This window comes from Podarcis melisellensis, assembly GCF_964234715.1.
Source record: "Podarcis melisellensis genome assembly, chromosome: 14".
NCBI classification, from domain to species: Eukaryota; Metazoa; Chordata; class Lepidosauria; order Squamata; family Lacertidae; genus Podarcis; species Podarcis melisellensis.
This window is the reverse complement of record NC_138546.1, coordinates 47146886-47174641: the sequence shown is the minus strand read 5'-3', so window position 1 is coordinate 47174641 and position 27756 is coordinate 47146886. Positions and strand designations below refer to the sequence as shown.

The 27756-nt window shown below is 46.7% G+C and overlaps 1 protein-coding gene across 2 annotated transcripts in view; it reads right to left on the bottom strand.

The window, feature by feature from the left end:
- The window catches only part of CGNL1 (cingulin like 1), a 91110-nt gene that overhangs the window by 19019 nt on the left and 44335 nt on the right, over positions 1-27756 (bottom strand). For both annotated transcript variants that reach the window (XM_081887606.1, XM_081887607.1), the window contains 8 exons: positions 23205-24817; positions 22587-22681; positions 22156-22249; positions 19907-20008; positions 18707-18855; positions 17746-17881; positions 16085-16297; positions 2041-2247 (listed from right to left, as the gene is read on the bottom strand). In XM_081887606.1, coding sequence (XP_081743732.1) covers positions 2041-2247; positions 16085-16297; positions 17746-17881; positions 18707-18855; positions 19907-20008; positions 22156-22249; positions 22587-22681; positions 23205-24797 — 2589 coding nt within the window. In that variant the 5' untranslated portion in view covers positions 24798-24817. The remainder of the gene's footprint in view (positions 1-2040; positions 2248-16084; positions 16298-17745; positions 17882-18706; positions 18856-19906; positions 20009-22155; positions 22250-22586; positions 22682-23204; positions 24818-27756) is intronic.

The window sequence follows — 27756 nt, the reverse complement described above, 5'->3', positions numbered from 1 at the left end:
TGGAACTCCAAAACTTCTGCTCCTTTACAGTGATTCTACATATTCACCTAGTTTGGCTCTCTTTCTTGTGGCACCAATTCTGCTCTTTTTTTTTTTACCCAGCTCCTCAAACCAAGGGAAGGCAGCCCTGTTTAGGGAAGCTTTTAATGTTTGACTCACTATTGTATTTTAATATTTTGTTGGAAGCTGCCCAGAGTGGCTGGGAAAACCCAGCCAGATGGGCGGGGTATAAATAATAATAATTATTATTAGTATTATTATGTGGGCTTAGGGCGTCACCACCCTCCCTGCATGCCCCATGAGGGTCAAGGGATTGCCCTCTGAACCCTGCTATTGCAGCTGCACACACAGCTGCCTGATGCCAAGTCATGCCATTGGTCCACCTAGCTTAGTACTGTTTACACAGGCCAGCAGAGGCTCTCCGGGGTCCCTGGCCCCACCTGGAGATGTCAGCAGAGATCAAGCCAAGGATCATCTGCATGCAGAGCTACAGCCCTTCCCCATTTGTCTTACTCACATCCTTTGAAACCCTCCCTTGACACCCCCTCCCCCAGGAGAAGTCAAGTGGGAGGGCGGGGGTTAAAGGCACCACATATTTGGAATATTTTCTATGAGAAGCTTTCCTGGAGTCAGTGGTGATGTCATCTGAGTGATGGGCAGATTTTTTCATTTGCCCAGGCTGCCCAACATGATGACTAGGTAGTTTTAGAGGTTTTTACGCCCTTTGTTGGTTATGGTTCTGCCTAATCCATGGTGTCCTTTGGGCGGTTCACAATTTAAAAATCAAATGAATTTATTATTACGGTCACAGACCAATTCCGGCTCACTTACAATATCAGGAAAATCATAAAACACAACAGGAATACATTGAATTGCAATTGGGTATAACAGAGACAATTTAGATATAGTGGCAGTTAAAAATATATATTAAATCTTGATCACTAAAATATAACCTAAAATTGTCATTTAAAACCTTAATCACCTTGGTAGTACAGCTTGTTCCCTAAGTTTTATGGCAGTCGCACAGAATTTGGCCACCCTTAGCGTGATCTCTAGATCCTTGTCCTCTACCAGGAGTTTTAGACATTGAAGTTCAGACCCATTTGGAGATTTTTGTATAACAGAAGTGATAAATACCAAGCGTATATCCCCGTAGAAACAAAATCAAATAAATATACAATCCACAATACTTTAAAAACCCAGAGTGTGATATTCAACTAAGTTTCACTCAGGGCAAACCCACTGAAATTAATGGGCCTAACTTAGTTATGTTCAGTGGGTCTACACTGAGTAAAAGGTGAATCTCACCCAGTGTGTGTGTGTGTGTGTGTGTGTGTGTGTGTGTGTGTGTGAAGGCAATAGCAGCACAAAGTTAATTTTAAAGTGTGTATCTTCAAGGGTGATTTTAGTTATTATGATTGTGTTGACATGATTACTGTGTTCAACCTGACAATCTTATTCAGAAGGGTGACTTCTGTACAGTATTTACAAAATAAAGCAAATAAAAAAGAAACCATCTTGTTCAATCTTCACCTTCCTCACTCTGCCCAGCCCCTTGTTACAAAGCCCGCAAGCCATACTGGCTGGGGCTGATGGGAGTTGTAGTCTGAAACATCTAGAGGCTCCAGACCGGCAAAGGTCGCCCTAAACCCTTCCACTTGTGCCTTTGCTGCAGCTGAGCATTCAAAGCCACAGGTTTCTTTTGGTTTCTAAACATGTTGGCTGTCGCTAAGCAGTGGATTAGTGGATTTGGATGATGGGCAGATTTTTTCATTTGCCCAAGCAGCCCAACATGATGACTAGGTAGTTTTAGTGTTTTTAGTGGGGTTTAGATAATAAAAAAAAAATCTGTTATAAAACAACTAATAAAAAGGAGTAAAAAAAAACATCAGGTAAGGAGGGGTGGGAAATCAAGAAGAAACTCTGGATGTTAAAAAAATTATATATGATGATAAATGCCTTGAAACATTTTTGGAGACTTAATAAATAGGATATAAAAACACCACATATGCTGGCTGTGGGTTGTGCATCAATGCTCACCTCATAGCTCTTTATTATTTCCTCCCTTTTCCCTCCTTCTCCTCTCACGCTCTCCAGCTCCTGCTGGAGTTCTTTGCTTTGCTTCTCCAGCACTGCAATGGCTCCTCCCAACTCCTGGCTCTGCTCCACCATCTTGGCCACTTGAACTTCCGCCGTCCTCTGCATCTTCTCGGCTGCAGCCTTGGCACTGGACAGGGAGCCCATTTTCTAGGAACACAACACATGACATGGGTCAGAAGACGGCAGCTCTGAGAAGACAGGCCACATGATTTTGGTCTGGGCTGTACAGTAAGACAGTTGCTGCTCAGTGCTCACCACACACAGACACACACGGTGTATAGCATGTGCCTCCATTGGAAAGACACACTGGCCTGTATCTGAAGAGATGGGCATCACTGGCCTGCAGCTCTCTTGAACCTCAAAGTATGTGGCTTCATGTCCAGCTGCCTTTACTTCACGGGGTTGTAAATGGAGACTGGAGGGTGCAAAATTGCTCTGGATTTAAAGTGGCAGAAGCCAAAGTCCTGCTCGCTGATGAATTTAGATGGTCTGACCAATTTGCTCAAAAAAGAGGCAACTTAAGCATTTGCGAGTGGGGAGGAGAGGATATGCGGGGTCATTGCAAAGTAGAAATCAGGAAGCTGTTGAACCCTCTCAGCAGGTTGCTGGACCATCTGTTGCCTGCTGGACTTTGTTGATGTATTTGCTTAACACGCGGGCTTGGAGTTAGCAGATGGCCAAGGAGGGTGTCCTGAGCATTTAAATGCAATTCCATCTTAACAAACACTGTTATAGAAGATCCTCCACCAGCAGATCTGCATCAGCAGAAACTCAGACTAGGCAGATATGAACCAGGAGAGTCCATGCTTCCCCCCTGGGATTCATCATTTGAACCATCTGCCATGGAGAAAGAGGAGACCATCGCATAACATATCTTAGAGAATCAGCATCAAAGCAGGAATGCCGTGAACAGGGAGAGGCAGTGAAGGAAGTGGCTTTGGGGCTCACACAGTCTGTCTTCTAAATACAGTGGTACCTCGGGTTAAGAACTTAATTTGTTCCGGAGGTCCGTTCTTAACCTAAAACTGTTCTTAACCTGAAGCACCACTTTAGCTAATGGGGCCTCCTGCTGCCGCCGCGCCGCCGGAGCACGATTTCTGTTCTCACCCTGAAACAAAGTTCTTAACCTGAAGCACTATTTCTTGGTTAGCGGAGTCTGTAACCTGAAGCATATGTAATCCGAGGTACCACTGTATATGGTTTCTCTTCTCAACTCTGGTTTGCTGCAAGTCTACTAGGAAGAATATACCAGAGGGCAACAGCTTTGGACATCACTGGATCCCATAGTGTGGAAAGGCAGGATTTAACAGGAATGGTTCATTGGACAGCACTAAAACAGCTTCCCTGGCCATTCTCTCTAACCAAAAACACACAATGGACACCGGGAATGGAGCTGGGGTTGAAGAACTGGAATTAATTGACAGGTATGATGGCTCTCCTTCCTTGGTTTTTTAGCAGAGGCTGGATGGCCACCTGTCATGGGTGCTTTAGCTGAGATTCCTGCATTGCAGGGGCCTGAACTAGATGACCCTCGGGGTCCCTGCCAACTCTACAATTTTTTTATTCTCTCAGGTTAGAATAGACTCTGGGTTCTTGCCAGCATCTGATGCAAGGGCCTGTCCCACTGGCTTGGCTAGCACCACTGGCCATTTGACTCCTCCCTTCCCAGAACTGTTCCCATTGGCAGCCTGCCACGCCATCATCTAATACTTTCTAAGAGTTGCTACACAGATTTGCCTATTTTGCTTTTCTCCTCCTCACTCCTTTTCCCCGCTGTAATGTGCCTATCAGATTGAATGTCATTTTTTAAATTGCATGATTCGTTAGAAAGGCTGTAGCTAGCAGATAGCGAGCAAGATAGACAGATCAGGTAGGTCTGCCTCTGCTGTGGCTGCACAGGTTTGTTCCAAGTTCTCACAAAGTAGAGCCGAGAGTTTTCTGCTCATTAGCAAACCCTCCAGAGAGGGGCCTGCCTTTCCTTTGGCCTCACGCTGAAAGGACCTGCTGAGCCGCAGAGCTCAGTGAATGCAATGCTGAGGTCTCTCATAACCCTCCAAGTGCTGGTCACACCCACGTTTAGGGACAACTCGAGTGCAACTTCCAGCGCCATCAACCTGGCACACAGGCTCTTGTCATGCGGGCAGAATGGCTTTACAGCTCCCACATGGTAGTGGGAGAAACGGGAGGAAAGAAATAACTCTCAGAGGGGCTTTCACAAGGTTCTTTGGACGTGCATTCTGCCATGTGGCTCCGTACAAAGATGCCGGTGGCAGTTTTCTAGCCAGACTACAGAGAAGGCAAGGGCCATTGGGAGAAGTTGGCACAGAGATGGTATTGGAAGCAGCAGTCTTTCCAAACTCTGTCTTACTTTCTATGGAGCATTTTAAATTGGATTAATTGAAACAGAGCAGAGAAGGTGTGTGTGTGTGTGTGTGTGTGTGTGTGTGTGAGAGAGAGAGAGAGAGAGAGAGAGAGAGAGAGAGAGAGAGAGAGAGAGAGAGAGAGATCCATCCCCAACATCCTTTGCACAAAACTGAACCCTTTTGGATAGGGAATGACTTTGGGCTGCTGCCCGCTCTCCCTAATGTTTATCAGCTCCTCGATGCCAATTCCTCTGCCCCTTTCGGCTCCCCAGAGCTCACCAGCAAAGAGTCATGCTATGAGAACCTATTCCAAGGATTTCTGCTCCCCCCCATGTTATTTAGAATCACGAGGCTGGCAGGAGGGGGGGGGAAGGGGGCGTACGAGTAAAAGCTGTTGAAGGCTACCCAAAGCTGTGTGACCGGCACTTAGTCACCAACCGCCACAGGTCTCCAACGACCTTGGCAGCTATGCAAAGGTTACACTTTCGCTCAAATGAGCTGCCCTTTAACCAGTTCTCCCATGCATTGCGGCACAAAGTGTTTTAAAGAGGGATTTGTCCCACTGCCACCATCCTGTCATCCTCGGACCAAGCACTGCTAAAGGAATCCCATTATGCACATGAAAGTGAAAGCTGAGGGAGATTATGTTGTTCATAGCTCAAGACTGAATGGCGGGGATGTGGGGATGTGATATTTCAAATTAATACTTTGCAACTGTGCATTAACCAACTCCTCGCTGATCACTCTCAATATCTGCTGCTTATTATAGGGGTTAAAACAAGAAATCCATCGAGGTGATCTAGTCTTCACTTCAAACAATATCTCTACCCAAGCTTTCCATTTAAAAAAGAAGCTAACTGTACAAACAAACAAAAGAATATGAGGAAAATATGGGACAAGGAGGAAAATACAGCACAGCAGAGTCCTGTGCTAAAAACCAGGAGCGGTACAGTAATACCTGAATACAGAATCATTGTTAAAAGGGCACCTCCCTCAAACAGTCTTTCTTGCAGTAGCCTCAGTGGAGCAGGATAGGCCTCATTCTGAGGACGTCCCACAGTTCTGGCACAAAGACATGTCTTATGTGCCCACCCACAGGACCTCAGGTGGTGGGAGAGAGAGAAGGAAGGGCCTCTGATGTCCACTGAAGAGTCCAGGTAGAAAATTTGTGGGTGGAGACAGTCTCAGGATTGGAACCAATATAGATGTTACAGAACTGGAGGATTATCTTACTGCAGCTAATACTCTGGCAGCTGCCATTTCAGTCTTACTTTTCACACCAGACAGATAAGACACCTCCTTCTCTAAATATCAAAGGAATGCAGGATTTTATAATGCTCTCTTTTTCCATATGTACCACCTATTTCAGTACATGGACTCTCCTTGAAAGATCTGGTCAGTGTATATGGAAACCGCTCCTAAGGATCCGAACAGCCCCAGTCTGGTCTGTGCACCTTCCTCATCTTCCACGGCTGGAAGAAATGTGGGCTGAACGAGGTAACCGCTAGGTGGATTTGTAGCTGGTTGATTGAGTACTCATTGATGGTTCCTCGTCATCCTGGGGGAAAAGTGATACAGGGTTCTGTCCTGGGCCCGCTGTAGTTCAATGTCTTTATAAAAATGGGCTGACATAAAGGAGTTCCTAGGAAGGATAGAGTTTGCGGCTGCAACTCTGTGTCAATCAAAGACATAACTCATGTACTCATTGGATGCCCATTTTATAACAATCTTAGAAACAATTACATCCATCCATTGTTAAGATCTCAGAAGGGAGGTACGTCTCTTGCAAAGACTTGATTTTTGTTGTCTGATGTAGAGAGGAACATTTTTTTTGCCAAGGCTTTACAAATTCATGTAATAAAACTTAAATGAGGAGTAGGAAATCACTTATCCTCTAAAGGTCAGGGAGTAGAAATGTAAGCCACTATAAGCAGCAGTATTCTTGTTGTTATTATTTTTATGTGTGTGTGGTGGTACCTCAGATTAAGTACTTAATACGTTTCAGAGGTCCGTTCTTAACTTGAAACTGTTCTTAACCTGAAGCACCACTTTAGCTAATGGTGCCTCCTGCTGCCGCTGCACCGCCGCTGCACGATTTCTGTTCTCATCCTGAAGCAAAGTTCTTAACCCAAGGTACTATTTCTGGGTTAGTGGCGTCTGTAACCTGAAGCGTATGTAACCCGAGGTACCACTGTAATGTAAACACAATAAACTGAACTGCACATCTTTATGACTTGGATGAAGGAATTGAGGGGATGCTCATCAAATCTGCAGATGACACCAAACTGGGAGGGTGCCCTGGGATGCGAGTGGAAGTCACGCGCTGGGAGCGTGGCAGCAGCAGGAGGCACCATTAGCGAAAGCGCGCCTCATGTTACGAGCAGTTTCAGGTTGAGAACAGACCTCCGGAATGAATTAAGTTAATAACCGGAGGTACCACTGTAGAAGTAACTCCAGAAGTAAGTCTATTAAATATCTTCCAGGACAACAATGCAAACGTACACAATAAGGAATTCATAAGTCACTTACTCTCAAGCAGCTAGAAACATCATAAGTAGACCCTGGAAAGACCTATCAGGAGCAAACATAGACCACTGGAACCAAAACGTATGGGAAACCGCCCTACTGGAGAACTTAGCCAACATACTTAAACTAGCATGGGGACAAGCAAAGGAAGACGCCTTCATCCCAGTGTGGCTCCTCTTCATCACATACACAGCACAACAAGACAATGACCTACCCCCCCCCCCACAACAACATACAAACCAATATGGCTAACCTGACCAAACAACCACCCCACATATAAACAAGCCACACTGCAACCAACTGAATGCAACCAACCAAACTCTAGACCCTCCAACCCCTCGCAATGCCAATGAAGAGAAATATATAAATATTGGACCTACCCATCTCTTCCCCCAAGCGTAAGATGTCTATGACATTAGTGTCTCATACTGAACCTTAAGGAACTGTGAAAAAGACTCTATGAATCAAAAGTGGAGGTACTATATGTACTTTCTCTTGTGTATTTGTCAATTTTGTAAAACAAGAACATCTTCAGTAAAAACTAATGGAAAAAAAGAAATAGCACATTTTTTTTAAACAAAAGCAGATGATACTTTAAAAGAGATTTAATGGTTTGTTTATTGATTTAATGGTCCTGAAAGCCTCAAAAGTGCTGCTACTAATCCCAAATTTAGGCTAAGAAAAGATTCAGCTGCTGGAGTGAAGTGGGGGGGGGGAGCATCTCTGATTTGTGGTGTGGCCAGATCCTGGGGGTCTCACTTGAACGGTGTTCCGTACCTGAGAAACAGATAGCTTCTGGATCTGACCAAAGGCACTGTTATTTCCTAACAACTTGGGTTACGTATAACAAGAATTGCACATGGGGGAAGCACTGTGTAAGGAACACCATATCCTCTCCCTACTCCCCCCTGCCCTACTCAAACACACAGAGATACACAGCCTTGGGATACAGCAGCAGCCAGGTTAAGCCAGGTTGACAACAACGATTTGTTCCAGATGCCCCCAAACTAACAGCAGAGTGTTTAAAGGCTACACAAAGTTTGGAGTTAAATGCCTGTGCTGGACTAACCTTGTTTTACTGTAATCCCACCCCACCCCCACCATGCTCTGCCCTCCTTCATTTGTGATTCACAGCGGCTCTCCCAAGGGTTAAAACGTGATTACTTGATTTAACACAAAGCACAGAATACAAGCCACAGAACCGGCTGTGCAAGATTCCTGCAGGCAAAGGCCAAAATCACCTGCTCACTTATCCAGATAGGCTGAGAATATCTCAAGAACCTAGGTGGAAAAAACCCACTTAAAAAAGAGCCTTGAGTGGCCGGCCGGCCTGGCCTTGAACCTGGGCTCTTCACTTCTGAGACTAATTCCTTGCAACACTCTGTGTGTGCCAAGAAGGCATGGGAGGGGGGCACATGGCCTGGCTGGTTTGCCACAACAAGAGCAGCGCACTGCACTGGTTTGAAGGGTGGGTTTCTTTTAGCACAGCCAACGGCAAGTGGCAATTTTGTTAGGCTTGGTTGCATAGGGCTAAATGCAGCAAGTATTTCTTAGGAAGGCTCCTGGGACGACACAACCTCCCACCCCAGGAGCTGATGCCAATCTGTACAGAAGTCAGCCAGCAGTACACTGAGAAGGAGAAGATGGGGAGGTGGGAAACCCCCAGGCCAAATGCTGGCTCAGCCACAAACTTGTCCGGCTGCCTGTGGCAAATTGCTGCCCTTTCAATCCCAGTGCCATTGGTGCCACACTAGAGGGCAGAGGCTTTGGGCCCCACACAGCAGGAAGGCTCCGAGCACCGCAAGGCTGGCTTGCCACATTGAGGTGTCAGCCAAGCACGAGACATTGTCCTCTAAAGAGAGAACCCCTCATAAGACCAGAGCCTTAAATTACTGCACTGCACCCCTGCTCAGCCCCCACCCACTCCATCTGCAAAATGGAGATAAAAATGACCAGGTTGATGCGTCTGCTGAAGCTGGTGCCCTCCAGATTTACCGGACTACAATTCCCATCATCCACGATCACTGGCTATGTTGGCTAGGGTCAATGGGAGTTGTAGTCCAACAACATCTGGAGGGCACCAGCTTGGCAGGTCAACTTCAAATTTTCTCCTACATGTGCTTCTACTTTGGTGACCTGGGGGTTAAGAAAGAGAAGAGCCTCGTTAGTGGTGGCCCCCCTTAAACTCCCTTTTTTACAAATGTATACCCAGCACTTTTGCTGCCCCTAGGGAAAGTGCCTGGCCTATTCATCCTTTAATTACTTAATTCAGCTGTTATTTTTAAGTAACAATGTTGTCTTGCTTCCATTTTTATATTTTGCTACTGTTTTAATCCTTCTGCTAGAAATATTTTAACAAAATACATAAACATAAAGTGTACACGAGAAGCACACAGGGCAGAACTAGGCATTTCTGACCACCTGGGCCTATAGCCAAAGCCAGCTTCCCAGCATCTCTCCCCACCCCATTCCAGGTCCACTATATAAAAGGTACCATGGATGGTGCAACTGCAGAAGAAGCCCACAAGACTCCCTAGTGGAGGGCAATATTTGCAGGGGCACCAATTCTGCAGTGCAGCCTAAGAGGCACATGCTGCTCAAATGGGCTAGCACAGCAACCAGAAAGCTATCTACTTTGGAGACCAAAATGGATCCAAGTCTCTCCAATACAAATTCTTCCTCTCCTGCTTCCAAAATGCCGCTTTCCAATGTGTCAGAAGCACAACTCTAGCTGCTACTGCACCCTCACCTCAAGTGCACAAATCAATCTGGGCAGATCTGCAAGATGGCTCAAAAATTGACTCCCTTGGGAAGTTATGGACTCTCCTTCCTTGGAGGTTTTTAAGCATAGGCTGGATGGCCATCTGTCATGGAAGTATAGTTGAGATTCCTGCATTGCAGGGGCCTGAACTAGATGACCCTTCGGGTCCCTTCCAAGTCTGTAATTCTAGGATTCTGTTGCTAAAGTACAGCTAAGTCCTTGCAGCTCAGGAGGCCCATTTAACTACACAGCTAAGTGTGACTCACAACATTCCCTTCATGTCAGAAGGAAGCCAAGTTCAAAGCAGATTTTCAGTTTCTGGCCATCTTGGATGGGCCCAAGAGTTGCCCTGCAATCCCACTGATGAATTTACAGAAAAGACTTAGTGCTGAATGTGGAATAAGCTGGTTATCTTAACTGGATATAAGAATATCACCGTCTGGACAGTTTAAAAAAACAAGCATATTGTGGGTTGGGAAAACAACCCCTGCCCCACAGGTCAAGCCAGCAGTCTGGCCATACAAAAGCAGTTTAGAGAGTTTGCTTAGCTTAAAGACAGTGGGGCGAAAAACTGCATCAACAAATGAAGGTGGAAAATAAGGCTGGATTTTGTTTGTTTTGCTTTAACTCTCAAAGCAGTTCTTATAGTAAATAACATTTCCTCCTTTGGGTCAAAGGATAACTGGATGCAATGCTGAAGGAGACCCATTGACTTATCTTCCAACACCTCAGTTGTGACCCACCTAAGTTATAGGCCAACTCCCTTCCAGGGATACAGTGATGTAGCAGCCCTAGGAGAATGGATCTGAATTCGGACTCTCAGTACTAAAATCCTAGAAGGAATTGGGTGTGTACATCGCCTGAGAGATTATTGTATACTTAGCCTAATTATCAAAAGGCATGCTAATAACAGACAGTGGGGGCTGGATTAACCCATTTTACCTTGGTAGTTTATCACTCAGAATTAGGGTTTAGTTGAAAGGAAGATCACTGGACTTCCTTCTGAAGGCTTCTAATCTAACATCCAAACTTAAATTTGAACTCTAAATTGAAGGCTTCTCCATTTGGGATGCCATTAAAAGCTGAAAACTAGGAGACAGGCAAGTCTGACTCATTAGACATTTCCACCAGTGGTAGGAGGCTTCTGTAGCACAGAATAGCTTTAGGGAGACGTCAACAGGTAAAATCTCCAAGTAATCACGATCTGTGTTAATTCCAGAAGAGGCAACATCGGCATAAAAATACCTTGGGTTAGCTCAGCTCCTGTCACTCATTTCAAAGTTCCCACCCCAACCCATTTTCTGACTTAGCAACAAAACTTGGCCTGACACAAAGCTTTTGAAGATAACATGTGTGCTGGAATTACAGCTTTTCTGGATTTCAGAACACTACGTCAACATCAAACACTATTTTTGCCTCAACTCCATGCCACCATCTTCATGCTTTGCCTATAAATATGAAAAAAATGAATACCTCTAGCATGGGCTTGCTGTGGGAGCGAACCATCCCAGTGGCAGCCTGCTCATCACTTGAGGGGCTACAACATCATGTGATGGTTTGTCTGTGTTATGGACCATCACCACAGACCAAGTGTCACAGGCAGACTGTTCACATTGCCTGACATTGGACATTGAGCCTTTGGTGCAATCCATTCACATCTCGGCTGGAAGACCTGCTCCCTGCCTTGCAGGCCTTTTCCACCTGCCATGGGAGGCTGACGCCTTGACTGACTCCAGCTACCAAGGCTGAGGTGGCTGAACAGACTCTTGGGTTGGGGAATTGTTTGGGGGGGTTGTTGCTGTTAGGGGGGATTATGTTGCTGTTATTAGTGCCCTAATTGTTTAAAATGTTTTAATTGTTTCTAACTGCTTTTTAACTTGTGTGTTTTTTAATTTGGGGATGTTGTTTTAAATCAAGGGACATAAGACGTCCCTGGGAAGAGAGGAGCTGGGGAGAGCAGGGGTGACTGGAAACTGGTATATTTAGCAGTACATCCAGCCTCTGGATATGGAGGGTCCAATGGAGCCACAACTAGCTTTCTCTTTGTCCATGAATTTGCCTAATCTCCTTTAGTCATTGCTATATGCTGCAGCTATTGAGTGATGGCTTGCTCTGTGTGAACCAAGGTGCAGTTTGAGCCTTGTTCCTGGGTTAATAACAGAGTATGTCACTCCTATCTTTGATTACCACGTGCAGTTCACGCTAAACAAGCCACTTCATTCACAGCATAAACACAGCCTAACGTGGCTACAAGCAGCCAGAGCAGGAAAAGGATTAACCTATCAACAAGTGGTTATTTCAGGGCTGTGTTATCCTCTTAGCCCTACATTGCTTCTGCCACACTCTGTTTGCTCGGCTCTCCAGCACAGCCAAGGTCATACCAATCGAGTAGAAGATTAACTGGCCTGGGTCTCGCTAGACAGGTGGATTGTTTTCCCTCAGGGCCTCAACCTGTGGACTTGTTAGGCTTTAAACAGGGAAACCCCAAAGCTCCCACCCTACTGATATAGGTTTCCCTGTTTCAGATGTGACAGCATCTGACGGAAGTATTCTGCTTGCTTCTAGATAGCCTTAGGAAAAGATTGAGACTAGACTGCAGCAGAACTGGGCCAAGCTTTGAGAACTAAGGCAGTGCAGCATGTATTACACCTGATACCAGGGGTAGCATGAAAATGTTTTGGTGCCCAAGACAGACCAGCTCACTTCTTAAATCAACTACTGTACAACACAGAGCACTGAGAAATTCTCCTGCACGAGCCCCACTGAAATGAATATGCAAGAGTACAGCCAAGCTCTTTTTCCATCTCCTGTTCATGTCAGTGGGCTTGTGCTAGAGAACTTCCTGATGGGCTGGGCCCAACCTCTCTCTGCACCCCTTCATAGCACCAAAAATTCAGCAGCAGAGGGACGTCGCTTCACATGGCCTCTGGCCAGGAAGTGCCACATTGTGCTATGCGCTGCTGCTTCATGGGGCCTTTATGGCTGTAATTAGTGCTGCAGCCAAGTAGATAAGAAAATGATTTTTAAAAACCCAAACACAGAAAGGCAAACAGATGATTCAGTTCAAATAAATAGAAATAACAGAACGGCAGAAGATTTTGACACCTCTGCCAAACAGTAAGCTGGTTATATAAAGTTCAGTTAGGCCAAAAGAATTAACATGGGAGGGTTTTAACAAAGTGTCTCAAATGAAACTTCCAGATATAAATAATGTCAGCTTGACAAACAATAAGAACCACATGATTACCCTTCTGTGCAGAATGATGGAGTTTTTAACCACATGGTGTGTGTGTGTTTTTAACTGCTAATATAAACATATATTTGCCAGATCTTTCAGCCAATTATTGACAATCAAGCAGAACATCCCATTGGGATATGCAGTTACCGGTATCTATTCAGGGGCTTCTCTGCAGCAGCAACTTGACTACAGAATTCCCTCGCACTAGAGGTGTGATCAGCACTGATCAGGCCTTCAGGTACCAAGTTAAAATGTCCTCCTTCAAGCAGACTTACTCTTGGTGGAACTGATCAGTCTCAGATCAGCTTTTGGAATCCAGGCAGATTATGCCTGCTGCTGTATTTTGTCTCATTCTTTTAAACTGCTCTTTTACTCTTCCATTCATAGTTTAAATGTTACTCATTTTGTAAATTGACCTGGAATTTGTTTGAATGAAGGATGGTTTACAAATGCAAGAAATAAACAACAAAACATCTAAAGGAACTACTTTTACTTCCAATATCCACCCACCCACAAGGCAGATTTAAGTAGGCTTGAGTAGGAGAACTGCTCAGTTCTGATAAGTCACCATTTTCACAACGCAACCAGAAAAATCAAGTGAAATCATTATGCAAAAAGCAGGGACAGTCAACAATACCAGCCGTGCCCAACCTGGTGCTCTCCAGCTGTTTCCAAATACCCACCAGCTTCAGCCAGTGCAACTGTATAATGCTGGGGCTGATGAAAGTTGCAGTTCACAACAGCTAAAGGGCACCAGCCTGGGGGCATGTGAGCTATGTAATGCACAAAGAATACATCAGAGAGGTAGAATGCTGGGAAGGGACGCGGTGAAGGGCCAACCCTCTGCCCCCTCACCAATATAAGCATGACAGAGCAGGGGGGTGGCTGCGGAAGCCACAGGAAAAGGGTCAAATTGGCAGCAGAACTGGCTCCTTCCCACCAGCTCTTGCTACTGAAGAGTGCTGGTGAAATTCACCCAAAACATCGGTGGCCTATGCCTAAGCCACAGGCAGGAAGCAAACGAGTGCTGCCCATGTTAACATATCTTATTGTTATTACTGCAATATGATATTCACAATGGAAAATGTGGTCTGGTCAGATTAAAAACTGAATGAATCTAGCACACTCAAGATTAAAGGGGCTGACCGGGGAGGGGAAGGATGACGGCATCAGAGCCTTTGAGTTTCCACAAAGTGTTTAAAGGGATAATCTGGGCCTTGCAGGCTTTGTCTAATGACTTGCCAAGACCATTAAATAGATTTTTACATGTGCATGGACTCAGCTTCCCAAGGATGCTCTGTGGAGGCCAAAGAAGTTCTGCTACAGGATGCAGGTTGGCTTTTATATTCTGAACATGCAGCAAGTAAACAGAGCAAAGTATCTGAAATGGGAGGCAAATGTTTATTCCATTTTGTCCAGTTGGCCAGGAAGCAACAAGCAAGTGGTTTATATGTGCCATTCAGTATGGCAAAGTAGGGGGGGCAGGCAAATGTGGCCCCCATTTGGACTACAATCCACCAGGATGTATGAAGCTGCTTCATTCCCAGGGCTGGGAATACATTTTGACACCTTGGGTTCCCCCTTTACAAACAGAGAAGTCCCTGTGATGGGCACTTAAATCTTATATCAAAGCGGGCAATAGCACAGTACCCTTCACTGCACCAGCAGAGGGCAGCAGGCAAGTGGGGGGGTGCACAGTTCTGTCCTCTCTGCGCTCCTCAACAACAGCAACAGGAACAAAAAAAAATCCTGGGCCAGAACAAATCTTCCACCAAAGGAGAAGGGAAGAACATGAGACCAGCCTTCCAGCACGCCACTTAATTTCTCCAGCTACCTGAGTCCAGTCTCCCAAGTGGCAGCGCTTTCCAGGTTCCCTGGGATTGAACCTTATGCACGCAACTCGGGGGCTCTGCCTCTGGGCTCTGATCCTCCCCCTTCCAGAAGGGCTTATGGGACCCCAAAAAGGAACTAAGGCAGGACAGGAAAGCATCCCATACTTGCCAGGAGATCATCTTGCTCCATTTCAAAGGCCTTCTTCACTCCTCCCCACCAGTCTGCATCCTCCTCCTGAGTCTGAACCCCAATTTTCTACCCTTGCTCCCCCAGTTCCTATTAAGGGAAGTGGAGGTACAGGGAAATGCCTTGGGCTTCTGAGCACTAAAGCAGGGAGCTGTCTGAGACCACAGGCAGCCGCCTCTGTTCTGACTGCAACTGCTCTATAAGACTCCTCTTGCTCAACCAGACAAAAGTCTCTCTAGGGGCATGTTCTGGTGCCCCTCCACCTTGTGGTCAGTATCCAGCTGCAGAGATAAGACTTCCTCTGCAAATGGAGGCTCCATTCAGCTCACAGCTGTTGGAAGACCTGCCCTGTTCCCAATTCTGTCCCTTCGCTTTCAGGGAGCCATCTAAACGAGTACCGTCCCAGACACATCCTGAAGCCCAAGTGTTTATTACATGCTGTCTGAAGGAGGATTTCTGTACTTTGGAACTGGGCCTCGCTCAAGTGTCATGGCTGGGTCTGAGGTGAGCCAGGAATTAGGAACCAGGGGGCAAGCCAGGTATCAGGACCAAAGGAACCCTAGGTATTTTACTTTTTTCACCACTGTTAAACCTGTTTCTCCCTGAAACCTTTCCTTCTCCATTGGTGTTAGATTCTTCTCTAAAACCATAGTTTTTGATTTATTAAGTTTAAACCCTGCCACCTGACCAAATTCTTGTATTATTTCCAAAACTCTTCTAGTACTAGGGTTGCCCCCACATAGTCCTTCCTGTCTACCTGGGTTCAATGCCCAGCCTGGAAGGAAGGGTGTCAGCCCAGGAACCAAGAACGGCGAAGGCAGGTGCTGCAATACACTACTCAGGGACATGGCCCCAGCCGCTCCCCAGATGACTCCAAGGGTGTCAGCAGGACAGGAGTGACCAGGCCCAGGGAGCAGGTAGAGGCTCATTTCAAACAGGGGCAGGGCAACCTGGCTCCTGGGCTGGGTTAGTCCCCTGCTAGCTAGTCCCTGCTCCAAACCAGTTGTTCACCTCCAGAGTCTCCCAATAAACAACAGCCTTGGTTGAATGTTAAGTCTGGCTCTGCACCACACTAACCTCTGTAACTTCTTCCAAACTCTCTCTCAAGGTCTGGAGTTCCTGGCTGTGTTGCTCTTTGAGCCGGTCTATCTCCTGGTCGTGGCTGGACACTTCTTCCTTCAGGGCCCCCTTCAGGGCTGTCAGTTCACGCTCTCGCTTCCTCAGGATGTCTTCCTGCTGTTCTTTGACCCTCAGGATGGCCTGAAGATCCTGCTTCAGCTGCATTAGCTCCTGCACCAATAAAAAAAAGAAGAGACTTGTAGCCAGCACTGCTTAAAAAGAGAGGTCAAAACCACTGAGAGCAGAAGGGACATTTCCAAGGCCCTCAGAAACTCAGCACCAAGTCCTAGCTTGAAGAGTTACCTGAAACTGTTGGTGCTCAGGCCGCAGAGTCCTCTTCAGCCACAGAAGAGGATATAAGTGTAGAGCATCAGCAGGGCTGGCCCAACCATGAGGCAAGGTGAGGTGAATGCCTCAGGCGGCAGGATCCACAGGTCCAGCCTTCAAGAATGCACCATCTGCCACTGCCACCACAGTGGCAATGATGGTGCACTTATTAGAGGCCAAATCTGCCTCCTCAGCAGTAAACACCCCCCATACCACCTCTACAGCAACCTCTCAGCAAATAGGAGGTGCTGCTGGTCTCCTCCCATCCCTAGAGACGAAATGGCAGGGGCTGTCCTCTGTGGACAGAGTGGGCCTCTTTCCTCCCCAAGGTGGCCTTTGAGTCCCACTTCAACTGTTGGGCGAGGTCAATTTGATACCCCCGCCTGTTCTCAATGTAGATTTTCAGGTGGCGAAGTGGGACAGGCCATCACCCCGAGCCTCAGCCTCAGGCAGCAAGAACTCTCTGGGTGGACCAGGCTTGGTACAGAGCCCAGGAGACCAGATTTCCTCCCTTTGCCCAAACAGATGCGCTTTTGGCTTTGGCTCAAATCCATCTCCTTACCCAACTCCAGCTCAGGGCACGATGAGATGAAACACAGTCTTCTGAAGATTTTGTAACCTTAACACAGACTCAAAAGGCCTTGAATATGACTGTAGCAGCAGGCAGAGGCTGCAGGAAGGAGAGTGCTTAACCATTCTCACAACCCAAATCACCCCAGCTGTTTCTCGCTTTGCAGAGGAGAAGAAGAAGAGGAGTTTGGATTTGATATCCTGCTTTATCACTACCCGAAGGAGTCTCAAAGCAGCTAACATTCTCCTTTCCCTTCCTCCCCCACAACAAACACTCTGTGAGGTGAGTGGGGCTGAGAGACTTCATAGAAGTGTGACCGGCCCAAGGTCACCCAGCAGCTGCATGTGGAGGAGCGGAGACGCGAACCTGGTTCACCAGATTACGAGACTACCACTCTTAACCACTACACCACGCTGGCTCCACACAGAGGAAAAAGATACTGGGGACGAGAATTCCCCTCTCCACCTGTCCTATGGGATGAAAAGCAGTGTCTCACTGCTTGGTCAGTGACCAGGAAGAAGTCAATATCTTCCAACATCTGTTGTTTGGCCCTTATACTGAACCCTTTGCTCTGGTGCCACTAATTCACCTCAGGGACCTTGGATAGGAGAACACTTCCCTCAGGCCTGGACTACCACAGTGGCTGCTGGTTCCTGCCTCTTCTTCCAAAAAGAACCAGGGCCCCTCCCCCAGGTCGTATTCTGCCTCCCTGACGACTCACCCCAAGGAGCATCTCCCTCTCGCCATCCTCAGCGTGCTTCGCGCTGTCCAGTTCGTCGTGCATCTCAGACAGTTGGTCCTGCAAGTCCCGGATCTCCGTCTGCTGTTGCTCCTGCTCCATTTTCACTTGAAAAAGCCTCCATAAGGGAAACGGAATCATGTTTTCTACCTATATTTGGTCATGTATATATTTCATGTATATATTATTGATTTCTGAGGAAGGTAATGGCAAATGGAAAGTTGGGGCCTTCATGGTGCTGGCGACCTCCCAACCTCTTGCCTTGGGAACTCCCTACCCAAGAAGACGCTCTCAGCCAACTCTCTCCAGAGTCACAGAAGAAGGTTCAAGGCTGGTTTATTTGGGAGAGTTTCTGGTGAGAACAGAGGGAAACCAAGGCCGCTGGTGTAGTTTTTTTTGGGGGGGGCAGCTCCTACATAAACATAGCAATGGAGGAATGCCTCAGCCACAGTTTTGGCAGTAAGAGAAAAACATCTTGTGAAACCAAACTGTGTTTCTGGGATGTTTTCCTCTGTTCCGGCCACTCCCCTTTCCCATCATTTCTGGAAAAGAATTGCAGTCAGTGCTCAGCTTCTCCCTTTGCCCTTATCCCTGACCTTTGGCCGTGCTAGTTGGGGTTCCTGGCAACATCTCCCCCCTCCCAGGTTCCCCACTCCTGGCGCAGAGCAGAGGCAGGCAGGGAGAGTAGCAAGAGAGCCACAAAGAAGCAAAGTCTGGAGGGTGGCTTTTGAGGGAAACGGATTGAAACCATAAAGGGGCATGAAAATTGTGCCCCTAAGCCAGGATCCCTATCAGGCTCCTAATGGAAGGCTGCAAAGGAGGGAGGGAGATTAAGACAGGATCTGTGGGCTGAGGGGGTGATTCCCAAGAGGGCGGACAATCATGCCCCACTATTCACCCCAGCAGGCAGGCAGGCAGGCAAGTCCTCCTGCACAAAACTCACTCTTCAAGGTGCTGCCTGAGGTCTTTCTCGCTCTCCTCCAGCTGCTTCCGGAAGGTGTCTTTATCTTCTATGGTCTTTTCCAGCTGCTGCTGAAGCACTCTCAGCTCTGCCTTCACGGCATCTCTTTCATCTGTAATGTTCTGTTGGTTCTGCAAACAGGAACACAGAACACAGAAACACAGGATGGTGGAAAGAGGCTGGGGCGGGCCCTTTCCGGAAAGAATGCTGCATTTTTGAGAAAAGGGGCAGGCAATACATTGAGTTACTATAAGAAGAGGTGCCCCCCCTTTTTAAATAGCAACGTTTGCAGAAATTCACTGTACCCAGCAGCTGGGCTCAGCACCAGCAGCAGCTCTAGTTTCAGGGCTCGGGGTCACATCCACAGCCAGCCCCCACCAGCTTAGGCAGAGTCTGTATTCTGAGAGACCCTTGGTCCAACTAGGCCAGCACTGGCTCTCAGACAGACAGGGTGCTACCTGGCCCAGGGTGGAGAAACATTACCAGATTTTTTTTCCAATGAATCTGGCTGAGTAGCAACAGGGAGTCAATAGTGGGGATGGTGAGGCAAAAGACCCTGGGCCCAAGCAAACATGCATATTGTACAAAGGTGCAAAGCCCTTCTTTCGCACCCTGTGAAACATAAATGCACAGAGTTTTTTTTAAAAAAACGGGGCAACAGCGCGCCACCCACCCATGATTCCCAAGCCTCCCCTGATCTCCTGCCCCCTTCCCTCTTTGTTTTGACAAATCAGGGGAGGCTCAGGAGTCGCGGGCGGGCTTCAGGAGCTGCTTGCTGCTGTGGCGCAGGAAATATGGTGGGTGCCACGGCAGCGAGCAGCTCCTGAAGCCAGCCAGAGCCAACTGCGCAAACAGGGTGGCTCCGGCTGCTGAGGCTGCAGCTGCCACGTTTTCCAGGGACAGATTTGCAAATCTGGGGACATTCTGGGGGCAGAATTTGTCCGGGGACAGATTTGCAGAACCAGGGACTGTCCCCAGGAACCGGGGATGTCTGGTAACCCTAGCCTAGGCCCAACATAGAGCTATGGGCTCCCCAAAGAAGGGCACTCTGATGCAAAGGTGAAGCTGCCCTGACAGTCCCTGGGCTTTCTGCCCATGCAAACAATTTTGCTTCTCCCTGAGAAAGCAGAGCAATGTGCAGTGAACAGCACTGATGCAACAACAGGGTAGATGGGGACCTACCGTGACTTCCAAATCCAGCCTCCTCTGTAGATCAGAAACCTCCTTTTCCAGCTCCTTTGTCTGTTCCATCAACGCCTTGACTGAAGCAGAGGTATCAGAGGCCTACAGTCAAAGAACACATGCTTGCTCTGAAAAATCTATAGATTGTTTTGTTCTAAAAGAGCCACCCAAAGTCAATGCCTCAGTTCAGAGCAGGTCTGATTATCCCACGCTGTCCCTGAAGGAGCATCACTGTACTACAGTGGTACCTCATGTTACATACGCTTCAGGTTACATACGCTTCAGGTTACAGACTCCGCTAACCCAGAAATATTACCTCGGGTTAAGAACTTTGCTTCAGGATGAGAACAGAAATCGTGCTCTGGCAGCGCGGTGGCATGGGAGGCCCCCATTAGCTAAAGTGGTGCTTCAGGTTAAGAACAGCTTCAGGTTAAGAACGGACTTCCGGAACTAATTAAGTACTTAACCTGAGGCACCACTGTATATCTAAATAATGTCTTGGGGGGGGGGACGACAACAACACACATATCACCAGGGAGTCCTGTCCTTGTGTGCACCACAGAGAAGGACCACTCACATTGGTGCTACCCACCATTCCTAGGTAAGCCCACTGGGTCCAACTCAGAGCCAGTGTGGTGTAATGGTTAGAGCCCTGGGCTATGACATGGGAGATGCAGGTTCAAATCCTGACTCAGCCATGAAGCTGAGTGACCTTGAGCCAGTCACCATTTCTCAGCCTAACCTACCTCACAGGGTTGTTGTGAGGACAAACAGGGAGGGCAAGAACCATGTACATCACCTTGAACTCCTTGGAGGAAAAGGTGTTATATAAATTAAGCAAATGAATAAGCAAACAAGGAGCCACTTTGCCAAGGGACCCCCTCAGGCTGAAGCCAACCCTCTTAAACTAGGCCTGAAACGAAATTGTTCATTCAGTTTTGCTTTTGTTTTCAGCAGCAGATTTCACTCATTTTCCATCCAGGTTCTGAATGCGTTGCAAGAGCTAAACTCAGGGGATCTCAGTGAGCAACATCTCAAGGACCCCACGCAGGCCCAGCCCTAGTCCAAATGATCAAACGGAGGGGCTTCCCATGAAGTGTAGGAGGGTTCAGTCATGACTGAGGCTGAAGTTCAGCTCAAAAGGATTTATTGAAGCATCAGGAACAACCTAAGAAGGGCAAAGCAACTATATTTCTGGAGGCCTGGGCCACACCCACTCTCAACGTGATTGGCTGTCTAAGCCCCCCAAGCAGCGAATCATAACTCAGAGCTTAAGAGCCAGTGCCAGTAGCCCAAACCCTAATGCTATGTGATTGGATAGCGTGTATCGAATCAGAATGCAGGGGCTCAGGATCCTTAGTCCAGACTCGAGCTCAGGTGAACATAGATCACTGAATACATAACATCACCCCTCCCCCATTTCACCGCACAGCATCCCTTTTCATCTTCAACGCTGAGTATCAATTAGCAGAAGGATTTCCTGTATTAATATCATACTTAACATAAGGCAGGATCACATGTGAATGGACCTTTGGATCATGTTTTTACTTCAATGGAGTTCAGCCTAAATCTGAAACTAACATTTGAACCTGATGGTGCTCAGCTAACCATTGCTATCTACATAAAACAAAGAACAGGCATAAAAATGTGTGTAACAGTTACAAAGCACAGCTTGCCAGCTTAACAGTGCGCCAACACACTTATGGAGCTTGGCATGGTCTGAAGCTTCATTATTCTCTGGAGTTTACATGCTGGAAAAGGACAGAAATCAAAATACATAGCAGAATCCCTGCCAAGTTACTAGATCTTATAGAGTGAGAAGGAATTCAGACTGTCACGCTTTTGCAGGATGGATGCACATTCCAGAACTTTAGATTTGCTCAATTAAAGTAGATTATATTGCTCTGTCACCCTAGCATGAAAAATCCACTTTTTAAAAAAGAAATGGACTTTGTAGTTTGAAAGGGACAGGAAAATGCATGGAAACATGAAGAGATATTTAAGGGGAAGGAATGCAAACATCCTGCAAGTAAATCAGGATGAATGCAGGATGAACACTCATTGCCATCTAACCGCCCTGTAAACAAATCAGAACAATAAAGACTGGAAGCAAACCAGAGTGGGTGCTCAAGCGTCAGGGTTGCCCAGAGGAGCCCTAATCTTTTTTCCTCACACAACAAGGTGAGGGATGTGGATAAACACAAGAAAGTTGAAGAGAGAGACAACCTCGTTTTCCTCGTGTACTTTACCTGTGAGTTCCCTGCTGCTCTGGACTTTAGAGTCTGGATTTTCTCAAATACCAAGTTGACTTTCCTCTTTGTTGCATCATCATTTTCGCTGCTTCTGAAATATGAACAAACATCAGCCAGCAAGGCAATGACTGAGATGTCTCAAAATCATCTGAAAGCCCCCAATTCCTACAGTGACCATCTTATGAAAAGACACTCAGACACAGATGTTAGTAGGTTAAGGTAAGAGTGGAATTTTTCCTCCTGGTAGTAAATCAGAGATGCCTAGCTAGACCTAAAGGTTGCTTTAAGGACTGAAAATCAGGGTAGGGTGTGTAATGTATTAATTGGAGATAACCACCATATCAGTCCCAAATATCAAATATTCATCTGCTCAAGTCCTCAATGTAATGCCATTTCCACAAGCTACAAGTTTGTGCAATCCCACTAACCCTTCCTTGAGATAGTTGTAGAGAATCTGCTTAGCTGTTTCCTCGTTGCTTTGCTGTGCAAGTTCCTGTTGGCCCTTCAGCAGATCAGGAGTGACCTGGAAAGACAAAGCCAGGTATCAGCCATATCCCTTGCAAAGAAAGCCTTTGGCTTCAGACAGAACAGCCTCTGTGCCACACACAGGGTGAGCCCAAAACAGTGCTATAGGATGGTCTGAGAGGTGTGCGGCAGGAACATTTGCAAAGAGGATTTGCAAATGACTGCCTTGATGCCAAAGTCAGGAGGGGAAATGGACTTCTGTGTCCGGAGAGCTCTGTTTATTTGATACTTTGCCTTCAAAAAGGTAATGGCTCAAAATCCAAAAATGTGAATTATTCCTAAATATGTCCTAACTTGCCATCACCACTCCGCACTACATCCCCAGAGCATGGAAGCTGCTTAGCTGAACTCCCCCTTTCTGTCTCTCTAAATTTTCCATTCAACAACCTCACCCCCGAGTGGCTGAGGCCACAAGGTGCAGGGATAACCAGCTATTTCATTCATATGTCCAAAATTGCATCTCTGTAGCACAGCATCCTGTCACTGGATCAGGTCAACAGATCACACTCTGGCAAACATACCTGAGCAGCTGAAGCAGAAGCAAATGTTTTCACAGGCAGTTTCGGAGTCGCAAGACGGTTTGGTAACAAAAGAGTGGAAGTCACCATTTTATTTTCACTTTTCTTGGTCTGGCCTGGAAGTGTGGATGATTTATAAGCCGAACTCTCGCTGACTATTTTACTTTGCTTGTGATATTGCAAAGAGTTGAAATGCTTGCTGGGAGAATCTCTTGCTGCTGCTGCTGTTGCTGCCTGGAGTTTGCCCACAGACCGAGGAGAAACCTGATCCCCAAAAGACACGGACTTCTGATCTGAAGAGAACACCTTCTGAAGGCAAACCTTAGAGGGCTGTAGTAAATGCTTGGATGACGTTGCCGAACTTTGACTAAATTCATCTGAACAACTGGAATTCACCTTGAGCCCGCAGGGAAGGGCACTGTCGACGCTCCTTGACCGCTTACGGTCGTCTGGGTGAATCCTGCTCCTGATTCCAAGCCTGCCTCTTCTCTGAGGACCCATCTTCCGGTCAAACTTTTCAATGAGCTGATCAACTGCAGGAATTGAACCAGTGTCAATATCGCGACCAGTCCCAGGCAAAAATGGGATATACCTTCTGTTTTCATGCCTGTTTACATTGTCAGCATAGATGGCATACTCTTGGTCATCAAGGAAGAACTTGTACAGGGAAGCAACAGAAGTTGGGGTAGTTGATGATGATGACGACCGCCGTGAACCATTCAGGACTGATCCTGCTGAATCTTGCCTGCGGAAAGGAAGGAGATCAGGTCTGCATTTCCTTGTTTCCTGATAGGTGGGCGGACTTATAGCAGATGGAGATCCATCACTAGAAGAACGTGATCCATGCATTCCATTGGGCGTGTCAACGACGCTGGGGCATTCCAATTCCTGCTTGCTTTGGTCTGCCTCCACTGCAGGCATGGTCAAATTCACAGTTTTTGGTTTGGGCTTGGCCAGTTCTACACACTGGAGGGTCATTTTATCTAATGAAGCAACCTTCAGTGATGAGCTCCAAGGCTTGCTGTCTGGTTTCTCTTCATCTGCAAGAGATTTGGGTTTACTGGATGGGGGAGCCTCAAAGCCTTCCAAATTCAGGATGTTCTTTTCAGGATCATAGGGCTGCAGAAGCTCAGGATTCCTCTGGAAGTTCAACAGACTGGGCGACTGGGCGAACCCAGCCTTGAAATGCAAGGTGCTGCTCTCTCCCTCATCCACACTGGCCTGCAGGCTTTTAAACTTATTTGGCAATGTGCTGTAAGTTCCCAAACACTGTCTTTCCTCGCCAGTTTTCTTCCCCAGTTCAGGAGCAGAACTGGAGTCCAGCACTGACCTATCAAGTGTCTCGGTTGCAACCTGTGGGCCGTTTGCAGGTGCTACGTGACTGTCAGGCAAACATCCCTCTGCATTGTTGAGCACAATGTATGGGTGCCCATCAATCCCTTGGACCCGGATGCTGACTCCATAGGACCCATCCTTTGCCGTCAGTGCACTCTTTGCCTTGGGAGGCACATTGCTTGCAAGCTTGAAGTGGATCCCGCAGTCCTGCTGCTGCTGCTGCTGCTGCATGTGCCTGAAGCTGCCCACATAGGACTCCATTGTTCACATGGGTTTAAGCACTGCAAAGAGGAAAGAAACAGATATGTGAGTAGAGGAAACGAGACACTTTCATCTTCATCATACCATCATTTTCTTCACTGACATATGGGGCTGATCCAAGACAATTGGGCATCTGCAAAGGAAAATCCAAAATGCATCCACCACATACAGTGGTTAAAAGGAAGTTCAGTCCTTCAACAGAAATGGGCTGGAGTGGGAAGTGAGAAGAACAAGGCTGGCCAATCTCCTCAAGCAGGGAGTTCCAAAGGGAAACACGAAGATTGCCCAACCTCCATTGGCCTGAGTGCTGCCTTCACCCTTGGCTAAACCTCCAAGGGCTGGATGCTGGCAGTGGATACAACCACCCCACAGCCTCTCTCACAAACTCTTAAAGGCACACACAGCTTCCTCATCTCAGGAATTCTATGATCCATGCATGTCAGCTGAGTGGTGGACCCCTTCTCTGCTCAGCAAATAATCAATCTAAGGACCCAGGAGGGAGCAATATTCATTCTGCATCATCAGGGCCTTTGCCTACCTCACTGTGATGCCATTACTACTAGTAGTAGTAGTAGTAGTAGTACATTATTCTTTGTCAGTGCTGCCAAAATTAATAAGTGTCTTGATGGACCAGAATAAATGGGTGCTGGATCATGTGTCCAAACTGTGGGTGAGCCACTCCTGGACAATACCATGAGTGCAAAGGCCACTGACCTAACCTGAGAAGGGCCTCCCCAGGTGGACTCTCAGTCTGTGGAGGGAACATGTTGAGAGAGAAAGTCCCCTCAGATGCCCTGGGCCCAGTTCCTCTTCCCAGCTTCCAAACGCCCCACTTCCTCCCCTCTTCATGAAGAAGCAAGCCCAAACCAAACCATACAGAGAGTTCCACTCATGTTTCCAAGCTGAAAGCTCCTTCCCTAAGCCAGGTAATGCTGCCTTCACCAACCTAGTTTTAGCCCATCCACTTTACGTATGATGAAAAGGTTTAGCCATCCACACATGCAAACCTGCTGCACTTCTCAAGCAATATAAGCCCGAAAGAAGGATCCCACTTCCTGTTGGATGTGCACTTGCAGCCTTATTCCATTTTGCCATGAACACATTCTAGAGCTCCATGAACAAAAGTTGGCTGTTCCACTTCTTCTAGTTGGTGACCTCCTAACTCTGCATCCCAAGCCAGACAGGAGTGTCAGCTGGCCATGAAAGTAAGGCTGTAGCAACTATGTGTGGCACAAAATGGGAAAAGGCCCTTCCTGTGACCAATGTGCTTCTGTAGCACCATGCATGCCTCACTTCTTGGCACTTGATCAAAGACCACCTTGGGGCAAGAGTGGCCAAAGGGCAACTCAACATTTTGCCCATATCAGGCTTCAGAAGGGTGAGGAACCAGGACACAGCTGCTGCTTGCCAGCAGTCGTCACTGAGAAGACCATGTGGCCATGCTCAGAGCAGAACACGCCAAGCTGCAGCATCAGGCCCTGTCCCAGCTGCAGAATGAAGAGCAGAAACTCAAAAATGCACAGGAAAACACAGGTGGACAACGAACAACTGCAGGAAATGACATTTGCTGCTCCCAGCCTCCATTTCTTGGTTCCCCAGAACTTCCCCACACTTCCAGCTTCCCTTTGTTTGTTCTGCACAATCACATCTCCCACAAGATCTCCAACTTCCAGGTATTATGAGAGAAGACAAGACCGGAAACTGTGCCTCCAATCTAATCGCAGTCAGACAGATCCAGCACCCTTGGATATCCACAAAATGTTCTGTCCATTCTGACAGATTTTGAAGCAAGATTGTAAAAAAGAAACAATGCATAATTTATATTGGCTGGGTAAGGGGGGTGATATCATAATACTATTAAAGCGACAGCCAGTAAGGCCAGAATAAAGAGAATTCTCCATTTCTAACATTTTAAAGCAACACCCATCCTGAACCTTCAGCATCTAATTAATGCTACAGATCAAAGTGAGCTCTTCCTATGAAAGTCAGTGCTATAGTAAGGTTGCAACTCAATTCACACTCACCTGAGCATAAGACTTAAGTAAACATGCCCACGTTGGGCAAAATATTTCTGCATTGTTGGACTGGTTGACCCTCATGCTCCCTTCCAACTCTACAATTCTATGAGTCCGTGAATATGATTGTGTCATGAATCTGTTATTCTTTAAGGTGCTAGCAATGGCTTTTATTGCAATAGAAATAATCATCTTCTGGAATCTGGCCAGTGAGACACTATAGGGAGATTTTGAATCTGTTTGGGAATTGTTTTCCCCACCTCCGACCTTCTTTTATTACACACAATACAGGCACACAAGCATTGGCATCTGTATCAAATATATTTTAAACGCTGGAAACTGAATTACGAGCCTGAGCTTTTCATCCAATGGCTGTGGAATTTTCCTTTTTTAAAAACATGGCCTTCTGTTTTAATTTGCCCTTTTTATTCATCGCACTAAATTTCAGTAATGTGTTAATTTAGAGGGGAAATTTATTTATCATTGCTCAGTGTGCTGATGCAAGTAAAATAGTTTCGCAAATAAAATAGATGCATAACAATATCAATTTTGAGTGGTAAGAGCATAAAGTAGCCAAATTATTGTGCACTGTGTTGTGTTGTAAATCTTGAGGGCATGCCTAACACAGATTAATGTACAGTTCTTGAAGTTATCTACAGCTGCAGTTTTATTGACATGGACCTCTTCCAATCAGATACAAACAGGCACAGCCACTTTGTATGGTCCCATCAAATAATAAAAAGATAGGAATAGTGGTTGGACTCAGTTCAATTTTACCCTGGCTCACGTACTGTTTTCTTAACAATCACATCCTAAAGTGGAGAGGAAAAAGCTGTTTCACCAGGGACATCTTCAGGATCAAAGAATTTTTCCAAGCCCAAAGGCATCTGGTCCAAATAATGTATCACATTCCAGCTATTAATACAGCCGGTCTTGTCAGAAAT